The 13008-nt window shown below is 33.5% G+C and overlaps 1 protein-coding gene across 3 annotated transcripts in view; it reads left to right on the top strand.

Moving 5' to 3' along the window:
- The window catches only part of LOC125649021 (endothelial PAS domain-containing protein 1-like), a 51534-nt gene extending 39525 nt beyond the window's left edge, over positions 1-12009 (top strand). For all 3 annotated transcript variants that reach the window (XM_048876223.2, XM_048876224.2, XM_048876226.2), the window contains 3 exons: positions 6753-6859; positions 7540-7684; positions 7952-12009. In XM_048876223.2, the coding sequence (XP_048732180.2) occupies positions 6753-6859; positions 7540-7684; positions 7952-9398 (1699 nt within the window). In that variant the 3' untranslated portion in view covers positions 9399-12009. The remainder of the gene's footprint in view (positions 1-6752; positions 6860-7539; positions 7685-7951) is intronic.
- Positions 12010-13008: the final 999 nt, after the last annotated feature.

Below are 13008 nucleotides of genomic sequence, written 5' to 3'. Positions count from 1 at the left end.
TCTGGTTTCTGAATGTAAATTTCGACTCCCTGGACCTCGGTGAAGCTGTTCTTTTGTCATTTCTCTGAGAGCATCATTGTGTCATGCATAAGCGATAGTCCTTTACATATACAGAGTACACCTAGTGTACTTTTAATAATATGATGTTAAATGTCAACTTAGTACAACAGTGTTATTTTCTCAAAATGTATGAAACACTTGATCTGGGTGTCATAGAATCGTTGCCTCACCAGTCGTTTACATACATCATTATGGTAATAGTTACTAAATGAGCGTTATTTAATGGCTATTTTATATCTAGTCGTGTTGTATTTTATTGTGTGTGTATCTGCGATTTGAATAGATCATCTTGTGATATAATACATAATAGGATACGTAAGGAATATATGCAACAAACTAAGTATCGCCACCCCTTCACATCAGGTTCACTGTTCGGGAGGGATATTAATATTCAGAAACTCCATTCAAACTGATATAGCTGTTTGGATTCTTTGAATGACTCCTCCTGCTTATCGTTTCCCAATCTGAATTGGGGTATTTTCCTTTCAGTTTGTTAACCCTAAGTCCGGGGAATCTCACATAAGTGTGAGGAGAGTCTAGTATGTTGAAGCTTGGTGAAGTAACACAGATTGTCACAGTATTTCTACAGGACAGTTACGTTTGTCCATCTCTGATATTGTTACAGTTTGATTAATCATATGTACAAAAAAAATCATAGTAATTGGTTTTCTCGGAAGGAAGACTTTAGGGTGTATTGAAGTGTAACCAGGCGTATAAATGGAGGATTAAATTGCCACTGAATTGTCAAATTTTTATGAAATACATTTTCAATTACGAATTCCAACACTTCTGTAAATAGTAATTAATAGTGAAGTTAGAGAACTCTTCTCTTGAATTAATGAATGTTTCTTTTCTGATACGATTCCATAAGGGGGGGGGGGGGGGGGGGGCAATTATGTGTGTGCCACCTTTTCTATTTCAAATGCAGACCTTAAGTCAAAAAAAGCACATATTATGAAGAAACTAATTCCTAAAATTTTACTTTAATGCAGGATTTTTCTCCGATTGTGCAATTTCATTCAATATACAGACAGTTGTCACTAAAAAAAACTGGATTGAACGAGTTTGTAACAAACATGTATTCATTGCCTACGATGAAAAATGTCAATTTCAAAAGAAATATAAGAGAAAAGATTCAGTGAATATAAATATTTGAAATTTAATGTTATATATAAAGAGAAAAGATTCAGTGAATATAAATATTTGAAATTTAATGTTATATATATTTCCATTTCCGATGTTTTGCCTTTGATATCTTTACAAATTTTAATGATAGCCATTTTCTCATTAATGTGTTGCAGTTATGAACACTTGATAAATATAGTATGTTTATATTTGAAAGGTTGGGAATTCCAACAAATGAATATAGAATGCAAATATAAAAAAATTAAAAAAAAATTAAATTTCATTTTTGAAAATACAAGAGGACTGCAACGCTTCATGTTGGCATGAAGGGTAATTAATTTGTCCATCTTATTCCTCTCACCATTTTCAAGTTAAGGTCTTTGTAAACAACTCGAAGATGTGTGCATTGCAAGAATTTTAATTCCCAATTATGTTTTTGATTTTCTTTGATGTTTGAAAAAAATACATGTACATGTTGAACTTCATCAATTTTGGGGAAATATATAAGACTCCGAACTCTTGATTTATCTATCTCTTACCACAGTTTTCAAGCTTGGACATTTTCTTCATACGATGCAAAAGAAAGTATGCCGCAGCTTGATGACTGATACCACCTTAAGTAACTTTTAACATTTTTGCCATGTTAGCCAAACAATGTCATAGAAAACAAACTACTTAATAAAAAGCACCCTCCATAAGCTTGTGCTGTTTCTGGTACTCTTGTTTTAACTCACCCATGTTGAAAGCCCAAGTACGCTTTTTTGAAAGAAGTTTATCTGTAACCTTTTTTACATTTTCAATTTCAGATTTTTATGCCCCCGATATCGAAGATCGGAGGCATATTGTTTTTGTCCTGTCTGTCTTTCCATCTGAAACTTTAACCTTGCTAATCAGAACAGTATGTGCTAGAGCTTTGATATTTCACATGAGTATTCCTTGTGACAAGACCTTCCCATGGGTACTAAACCTTTTGACCTTGACATTTGACCTACTAAAAAAAAATTGACATTGGTCATAACTTCTAAATGGTAAATATTGGAACTTTCATATTGCACATGAGCATTTCTTGTGACAAGATCTTTCTACTGGTACCAAGATATTTGTCCTTGTGACCTTGGCCTTCTTTGGAATTTACCATTATCGGGGGCATTTGTGTTTCACAAACACATCTTGTTTTTCAAGAAACACAGGACCAATTTCAATCAAACCATCCTTTTGTAAAGGATATTCAAGTTTGTTTAAATGAAGAATCATAGCTCCTTTCAATGGGAGATTAATTATGAAGATACCGAGTGGGGTGTGTAGAAAATCTTCGCTAGCACCACAGAGCAAGGAAAGCCAAAACTTGTATGAAAGTTTCCAGATGTAATCAAAATCCAAGTTTGTTTAAACCCTGAGCTGCCCTGGGTCTACATAAGGGTACACAGTTTTTATAAGTTTCGAATATCTATAGTAATAATTAACAAATTGAATTGAAATTTTGAGATTGACACTCCTAATTAAACTATACACACAGTTGTTGTTTTATTGTTGTACCTAGCCTCCATCTTCATTCTGAGTTCAATTTATTGGATCTCATCGCCATTGTGCAACGGTATACAGAGATATAAAGATAAAAAGTTATTATATATACATTTAGTAAATAATACATGCGTGTAATAAAGTATTTATCAAGTCAGAAAAAAAGACCTGTGAATTATTAATGTGAAGAATGGGCATTCTAGGTAGGGGGCACATCTTGTTCATTTTCTTATTGAAAGTACAGAGTTTTCTTTAAAAAAAACAAAAACAAAAAAACCCACTATTTATTGTTTGACATGATTTGTTTAAAAGTAAAGATATTTTTAATTTTCATTTATTTTTAGGTGATAAAAATTTCTTTCTTTGTTCTTGTATTGCATTACTGTTGAGTACATAATGAAATTCATCTCCAATTTCTTGTAAATTACAGTATGTACATATTCTATCTTCTCTTGGTATGTTAATCCAACACCCACTTTCAATCGGTAGATGGTGATTGCATGTTCAAAATCTACAAAATGTAATCGCATCATTTTTTGATAATGAATTAAGATAATTCTCAAATTTCAGTTCTTAATAAATTCTGTAGTTTAATGCTTTTGGTGAAATTTGAAGCGTAGGATGCCAATTTTGTTTGAATAGATCAATTAATGTTAATTTCTGAGAATGATAAGTGCCTCACTGTATATTGATCAATTTAATGATTAAAAGTTCATAAAGCATAATTCCTTGTTCATCGTATAGTTCATAAAGTGTAAGCATGCAGTTTAGATAACCCTAACATTGCTGCACAGGAGAAAATGAATTCATTGAGGATCAAATGGTTAGTGTACAGAATGTACATGCTAGCTCACTGTACTAGGCTTAGAACTACTTCAAATATGAGATAGGATAATGATTGTAATTAATTCCAGAAAAATTTATAAACAAAGGAATAACCCTAATGTATTTCAAACTTGAAATTTAGAAATTTATTTGGTGACTATAATTGAAAACATGTTTAACAAACATTGGCTGTTACAATTCTTTCTGTGAAATCAATACTGTTTTAAAATTTGTTTAGGTGACAGAACAATCGAATTAAAAGGGCAGTAGCTGTGAAAGTGATGACAACCTTTTTTCTCTCAAAATCTGGCAATGGCATAGGAATATATATTAATGACTAATAAAAACATTTATTTTGTACAAAAACAAGAGAAACCTAATAAAACTACATTAGATAACTGCTTTTAGTGTAAAGAAATATATAAGGAAGAATTATTGTCTTGCAAGACAATAATTATTTAATCACAAAAATTTCATATTCATGTGCCTGCTTTTAGGTTTAAAAGTGTTTGAAATAATCAAATACTGGTGTTTAATTACTGAAATATATGATATTGGAGCAATTTTCATTGAATTCAATTTTTGGTGACAAAACGACAGCTAATGCCCCTTTAAAAGTTGTATCATGGCTGTGGTGTTTTTCCTTTAATAAAAAGTGTACAATAACTGGAGATACACCAGTGGGCGGAACCATCATTTGCATATTTTTTAAAACTATGCTGTGTAAATAAATTATTGAACACCACCTGACAATTTCAACACATGGTGAAGTTCAAATTAAAATTCACTAGATCTAGGATAGCGGTTGTGTCGATATTCCATGCTTGTGAGAAAATCCTCATGATCATCATTGAATAAAAAACTGTACACCCAAATCGTGTAAATTGCCAATGATCATAGTTGAGGTGCTCTGATCAGACACATTCTGCACATCCGCTCTCACCAACTATCGGGCGATAAGTGTGCGATGAGCATGCATGAAAGGAAGAGGAAAATACTCAAGTGATCACCTGACAAAAACTGTACTTTTCATTGGGGTAATTAAAAATATCATGCATTAACCACAGGTCACATGACAGATATTATATTTCTAATTGGTCATGATACAAGTAAGTTATTGGATATTTATTTCGGTGTATCTTGATTTGCTTCGCACTCGTCACCACCCTTCGTCCAAATAAATCAAGATACACGGAAATAAATATACAATAACTATTGCATGTTTTCTACTCGCCCTGATTGGAGCTAGTAATTTTAGATAGACTGGGGAACAGAAAATAGTCCCTATAGCACTTCTAGTTTTATATGATAAGTGTTGTCAAAGTATTCTGTTGTAAAATATCAAATTTTGTGGACAAGTGGGTAAAATGCCATGGACTTCATTTGATTTGGGAAGCAGGATCTGAAAATTTTCAAAAATGATGTCACAGATTCTGTACAGAAGTGTCTTTGCTGCTTGTAATTTGAGTAAAGGACTACATGTAATAACAGCCTCCCATAAAAACACCCATCAAATTTCTGTTATCCCAGAAAAGAGATTGTGTCCTAAACTGAGTTTCACATAAGTTGTCTCTAATTACATCTGTAGTCTTTTACGTTGCATGATGTCAAAAGTGTTTCAATTTCTTGATATTACTCAAATTTAGTGAATTTAAAAATGTGCATTTTTTCTCTCTCGGAAACACTGACTACAGCAAACCAAAAATTTCTGTCACCCAAGTGTACTAGAAAAAAAAATAATAATAATAAAAAAAAAATTGTTAGATTACTTAATATAGCAGGAAAACATTATCTTCATGGTGTCATAATTCTGAATTAAAGTCAAATTGGGAATAAAAACGGAGTTGCATTGAGATTTTTGCACAAACCACACTCAAAATTTGAACCAGAAGCGCAATTTTGAGGGCCATAAAGTGCCCTTATCATATATAGTTCTTTGAATATTAAGCTATGAAACAAGTGATTTTGGTCATGAATAATGATTATGTTATTAAAGAAGCTGATTAATAAAAGATAAAGTTTCTCATTTACATAACTACCATTTAGGGATTATGGAATAATGTGTCTAACCTTCATTTCTCCCATGCTTCCTTGATTCAGGAGCTCAGTGACCTTTTTCTTTTTAGCTCTGTATATTTTATTTTTTTCTTGACCGACTCACTACAGGTGAAGATAAATAAAACTTTATGTTGGATAAATTGTATAGTTATGTAGTCGTTAAAATTTCAATTTAAATCATGTAAGGGAACTTTTTAAGAGGAAGAGAAAAAAGTACTGATAACCTTGGACTAGTCTGGGGGAAAATGGTCTGAAATAAGGGATTTTATTCAGATTTCAGGGTACAAGCAATGGATATCATAAATTGATATTTTCCTGTTGCAGATTATTTTCATTAAAAATGTGCAAAAAAGGAGAATTTCTGAAAGCAGACTTGCTAATAGTGTATCAAAAAACTAGATTGAATTACCTTTCTTCTATGGGTATGACAGAATAGGCTTTACAAAAAAAAAGTGAAATTCAAAGGAAAATGTGCATATTAATGTGTTTCAATATAATGTGTCTTTATGACTTTTTGAAGGTCTCAGTGCTAATTATATATAGATTGTTTGAGTGCAATTCAACTAGGCATTAAATATTGTTCTGAAAACTGAGCAGAACAAGAGTTAATTAATCAGATGATCTTTATTGCAACAGCATATCATGTTTAAGGGACTTTGAATTTTTTTTAAGTGGCTTCTCAAAGATCACTCTCTAGCTTGTCTTTGAATTAGTGAAACAAGAATAGCCTAAGGACACTGGATACCTATCTGTTTGAAATTCTAAATAGTGCTGACGTTCATGAATTGTAAGCATAATGTAAGTAGATGATACCCTACAAGACACCGAGCTAATGGTCCTCACATTTCAGCCATCAAGATTTAAAATTTAGAGATTTATCATGAGGCTTGATAAAATCAATTGTATATCAAATAACTAATACATTTTAATCTGGCAACTTTAATGACTGTCTATGACAGTTATCCGACAAACTGTTGGCTGTGCTCTGATGTGTTACTGAGTCCACCCTCCTATTGTGTTGGATGAAGTGGTAAGTGTGTGTAGGACCAGGGGGCGCTAGCTGTCATCCCAGCATCTTAAGTACACTATCACCTCAACCTCCTGTGTCACTTCATTTAGACTTAGTCCGACATCGGCTCATGTCTCTCTCTGGACTATTACAGGATTGCTACACTGATTGGATATGATCCTGAAGAAGTGATTGGAAAGACTGCTTATCAATTCCACAATCCATTGGATGCTAGACTAGTGGGAGACTGTCACCAAAAATGTAAGTTTTCTTGGAATATAAAAAAAAAAATTTCATGTAAATGTTTTTGTTTCCAAAAGAAATTTATTATATTTATTCAATATAATTTTATTGAAATTTAGTGTAGAATATTTGATACAATAAAATGAAAACTTGTGAACTTTTGTAAAAAGTTAATTTGAAAATAGTAAATATATTGATTTTCAAAGAACTTATCACCTTTTATTAAAATTTGATTTGAAAATAACTCAAATGTTGATTTCTAAGGAAATTTTCACCTTTTTATATGCTTGTAAATTGTATTCAAATAATAAAATCACTTTACTAAAACAAATAGCAAGTACATTTTACTTTTTAAATTAACAGTGTTGTAGAAATAGCATTTATTACCGTAAATGTGAACTTATCTGAAGTCTGATTGGTTGGGATTTTCTAAAGGTATTCTTGATGAAAGGAAAATACTGCTAGCTGATTGGTTGCTCCAAAAGTGAATTACAAATACATATCACTTATCATTATTATTATAACCAGTTATATGGTTTATGTATGTGACTGCATTTGTAAATTTCCATGTATCTTTAAGGTAGAATTGGACAATTTTCCTTGTCAAACAATTTTTTTGAGAATATTTTATATAATCATCAATATTTTAAGGCTATTTACTTGTAGTCATTTGTTGATAAAATTAAATTTCTTTTCAGTAATTGTAAAAGGATCGTCAGTGAGCAAGTACTATCGTTTCATTGGGAAGAACTGTGAGTGGGTTTGGATGCAAACAAGAGCAACTATTATCTACAACACGAGTAATGTGCCTCAGTACATTGTCTGCATGAATTACATAATTAGGTTGGTATTCATCTTTAAAAAAAGAGAAATTTTGCATGATATTTGGACACTTTATTTTAATTTCGAGATGAATTGCTGTCTGAATCAGACTATAAATTAAAGGAAATTTATGAAGAAAATTGACCACAATTAAATAATTATTCTGTTTCTTAGGAAATGATTAATGATAATTGAATTAGATGATTTATTTTGTGTTAAAGCATAAACTTCTTGTGAGATAAACAGATATTCTGAATAGAATTGATTTGAAGGATCCATCTCTTGTAGTGAAGAAGAAGGGGAGCAATTCCTCAGAATGCAACAGGGCAACACTCTTCAGTGCTTGGATGGAATTCAGCCCATTGAGCCAGCTAAAGCATGCAAGATGGATGATCAACACAGCGACCTGGGCTACTGGAGCAGTAACAGTCCTTACTCCAGCCACCATCCAAGTCCCGGCTCCACTGATGGACAAACAGGCGAGTCTGCAGAAAACACCTCGCTTAGTAATGAGTTCCCAACGGGTGTTTTCCAGCAGGTTGTGAACACGATAGACTCCGAGTGCAGTCGTCCTTATGAAGTGATGAAAATTCTGGAAGAGATTGAGGAAGAGGGACAGAAACACACAGTTGGGCAAGGGTCGTCTTCATATCAGAAATCATACAATCCAAGTCCTGTGTCGTCAGCTAATCTGACTACACAAAATCTCGCGGACAGTAATTCTCAATCTTTGAGGAGTGACACCCTCTGTGTCCCTCCATCAACTTCAGGATCTGCAGGATTTTGTGACAGCAGTATCACTGTCCCAACACAGAGTGTCATGAACATCCAAATCGCGTCTCTAAACTCAACAGACTTTGTTCCAAATGATGTATCAGAAGCATTGCCTCAAGAAATAACCGATTTCTGTATGCAGTACTGTAATTCACTAGTAGATCAACAAGCCCAACAGGTTCTGTCAGAACTTGGACAAAACAGTTTTGTGACAGACCAGTTTGGTAGTGAAATGAATGGTCTCAACCACTGTGACATGAGTTTAAATGGGGCTAATCCAATGAATGAACAGATATGTGTTTCAAACACCAGCACCATGTTGAGCATGTCACAAACAGTGACATCTGCTGAGTCCATGGCTCCTCCTCAGTACCCACTGCAGGTGGGGGCCCAAATGACATTGCCCAGTACATCTACTGCCTCCTATCAGTACCCTCTGTCACCAGAATCGTGGATGTCCTCCCCGCACTCGTATGTCTCGCACCAATCACCAATGTCTGCTTGTTCACCGTTGTCTTCAGCATGTTCTCCAATGTCTGCAGCATCACCATACCCCTGTAGTCCTCATATGCCAGAAGTGGCTGGCTTTATAAGCCCAGAGGTTACCACTGCACCTTCCAACATTCCATTTACAAATTCCAGCTTTATGTCGCCATGTACTCAAGCTAATGGGGTGATATCCCCAAACTCTTACCACAGTCATCCATTGCCCTCTCCCGTCATGACCATTAACCATGGCTCCCCTCCAAGTCAGAGACACACAGGAAACTCAAATATGACCGAGCTAGAAAAAGTGCTCCGTGGTTGTTCCACAAACACTAGTATATTTACTTCTAAAAACAATTGTAAGGAGTCTCCGAGTTCCACTCTTTTGCAGAAGATGTTGACGGGTCAATTGAGTGGGGCGTCTTACCATGCAATGGAAAAGGAAAGGAAGAGATCACAGAGCTATCAGTCTTAGAATATAACTCTTAGTGTGATAATCTGGGTTCACAGAGCTATTAGGCTTAGTTTGTCACTTTGGATGTGGGTTCATTTATGTGTTCAGTGAAACTTCATCATCCTTAGGATATATAGTTACCAGATTGCAATAGTTTGGTTTTGTTTGTACTTTGATGTAAATGATAAATGTTATTGCACAGCACTGTGGTACAGTAATGTTTTAATGAGAGGGTAGACCTTTGTTATTAGACTTGAAGGGATGTTCCCTTTATTGTTTTAAAAGAAACAGGTATTGATGAATTTTACTGATTTATTCTGTGTGCCTGTAATTATTTGTTTTTGTTGGGGTTAACCTTTTTGAGGGTTGTGCTGAATTTCATAGTGATGAATGCTCTTGTATGAATTAATGATGAAATTTCTGTGACCAAGGAGTTAGCTTGCCAAGCAGCGTCCTTAAGGTGGATACTGCTAGTACTGAGGGTTTTAGGCTGATGCTACAATTGTACATACTGCCCATCCCAGACATGCCCTACTGTATTTAGGGTTTGCTCTGTCCTGCTTGATGAGTTTTTTGCCTGTGTATCATGCATGTTGATGATCTCGGTTCCAGAAGGTTGAGTATTATCTTGCTGTTTAGTCCTATGGTACTCTCTCATTCAGAATAATTCCAGACCTTTTTCCTCATCAGAATTACGATATGTTTTAAAGACTGTGTTTGCTAAGAGTTGGATGATCATGTTTATAATATTACACTTTGTTATGTCATGCATAATGGGCCTGTGATTTTATTTTGTTCCATTGACGTTATGGCACAAACTAGATTGTTATTTTTGTTATCGTAGAAATTAATATAATTGTAAAGCTTATTTCATCAGATATATATATATATATATTCTACATTTATTTTATATCATATGATAAGTTACTTCTTTTTGTACATAGTCATTCATGAAATCATACACGTTCATGTAACAAGAACCGACATGCAACTTTTCACGAGTTTGAAAAACAAAAATGATTCCATGTAGAATGAAGACGTAGCATTATAGAGGAGCTATTTTGTCACACACAGATTTTCTTATAAAGAAAAAACAATATTGAAAATTCACTTTTAAAATGATATGGTAATTTGACCTATATCATATTTTTAATAATAGATACTGTGTTGATTTTGTTCATAGTATAAAGAACATAGAACTTAAGGTTGTAAAAAGAGTTTTTGATTTAAGATAATAAACATACAAAATTGGGAGTATTCATTACACATCAAGAGTATTTCTGTTTGGTTGTAATGTAATTTTATTCATGCAATAAAACTGTCACATGACTTTTATTATTGTTTAATGAAGAAATTTGTTTTTTGATTTACATTTGAGATTACAAAGCAATAACACTGCATGTGATGATATATTGGGCTATGCATGTAATTTGTGTTTTATCCACACTTTTCCCAGTACCTCCTGACTGCTGGTTAATACACAATGAACTGCTGATTGTAAAGCTGTAAACACACAATACCTTACTGATGCAATCATTCATTGACATGTTCCATATTATCATAGTACATGTACATGTATATGATTTGGTATACATGCATATTCATGTTTGACTTTGTTTTTAGACTGACAGCTTTTGTAACTCCTTGGGGATGTTTTTGTGTCGCAGTATAATGACATACCAGTTGTATGTTATCAAAGGATAAACTTTAAAAAGTCAACATTTTATATTAAAGGGAGACAAATCTTGATCCTTCATACTCTACCCCATTATTTCAGTGTAAACAGTATTTATTCCATAAGTTTCGGGCAATGATTACAAGGTTCAAATGTCGAAAGGGAAAAACAAGCCATGGGATGACTTGTGTCAATCTGCTCTCAAAATTATTCCATTAATTTGATCACCATCATAATACAAGCTGTAGGAAAAATACTTCATTCATCCAGTTCAGAAGAACTAATCACCACCCCATTCTTAAAAAGTATGTCTGATGATAATTAGTTCAACCAACTCTAAACTTTATTTACATTCATTATGCAAGTGGGGAACAGTCATTACTTAGTTCTTAAATATTCTAATACACTGGGGAAAAAATCTTATAAAAAATGTGTAATGTTAAGAGTCCAGGACAGCTTTCAAAATTTTGAAATGATATTTAAACTATTAAATCTAATCAGTTTCACTATAAAAACTGTTTGGACTTTTGGAGATGAACCATAGTAGAATGAAAATCATGTTCAACAAAATATAATGAATCTACTATAATATTTATGCAATTTGTATAATTTCTTTGACTGTAGAAAATACAGGCCCTGTTTTTCAATGTTACAAACTTTAATGCTGATTGGTGGGGTAGTATACTGTGATGGTGTTGTCTGCCTATATTCTGGATGAGATTGGGGTTCTATCCTAATGGGTAGAGCTTTATTAAAAACTATACACGGTTGTTTGGTTGCTCAAGCTAGTGTATTTTGAGTTATTTATGACAATCAGTTGGCAAATCTTGCTTTTTAACTGGCTTTCGTTTATTTAGATACCATCATTTACATCCTGGTATATTGTTCTGACTGGTTTTATGGTCATTCATCTAGATACATTGTGATTATTTTTGTGATTAAAATTATAAAAGAAGATTTTGTGTATTGCATTTAAGTTTTAAGGAAACGGGAACATTGCCTCTTGGACATAGATGAAATTTAATAGGCATTAATTCAAGATGAGAATAATGTCAAAATATATGAATACAGAGGTAATAGCAGATGTTGGAACTGTGAATTATTACCAATGTGGAAGATGATTTTGTGAGCTAGAAACAGAAAGAAGGGGATTAATAATGCTGTTTTCCAGAGTTTGTAAAATGTGGCATTTAAGCAGAAACCTTAAGCTGGTCAACAACTGGGGGGACACCAGCTAGTAAGTGGTGTTGAAATAGAACTAAATGAGACGTGACCTTGAATTACGGAAAAAGTATTTCACTTGCATTCATGTATTAAATGACCAGGAAGGTGTAATGACAACCAAGTGGGTCACATCATGAATTCAGGTCATTCCAAAAAAAAAAAATGATGAGTCAGATATGAACATTATCTGCCATACTCATCTTCTATACACAGCATGAAACAAGGAGAGAAGGTTACTACTTGACGCCCTACTATCCTACACAGTTCATTATTGAAATCACATTTCAAGGTTCTAGGTATGAAAGGAATTCAGTGTAATATTGAAACTGATTAGTTACTTTTAAAATAATTATAATCGTGCACAAATTATTACTGAAATCATATCCTTGTAGGAACGTCTGAGTATCAAATGATAACTGCAATAATGTAACCCTCCGACTTTTTTTTTTTTTTAAATATAAGAATAAAAACAATTGGAGAGGGCTATTGAAGTGTAGTGTTGTTGAGATGCGGAACAGAAACAGAAAACATGTTATATGACAAAGTTGGTGTATTATAAAATCAAAGGGCGTACTAAGCAAACACTCGTGGCTATGCCACCCCTTTTCCCCGGCTTTGTCATTTTCTGACACACCCCCCCCCCCCCCCTCCTTCACTGGCTTCTATTGAGACAAAAAACTAAGGTGAAGTTTATGACCCTGGTGAGATTTATTTCGTAATATATTGAGTGTC

Source organism: Ostrea edulis, chromosome 5 (assembly GCF_947568905.1).
Source record: "Ostrea edulis chromosome 5, xbOstEdul1.1, whole genome shotgun sequence".
Taxonomy (NCBI): domain Eukaryota; kingdom Metazoa; phylum Mollusca; class Bivalvia; order Ostreida; family Ostreidae; genus Ostrea; species Ostrea edulis.
This window is presented reverse-complemented; position numbering and strand designations above follow the sequence as displayed.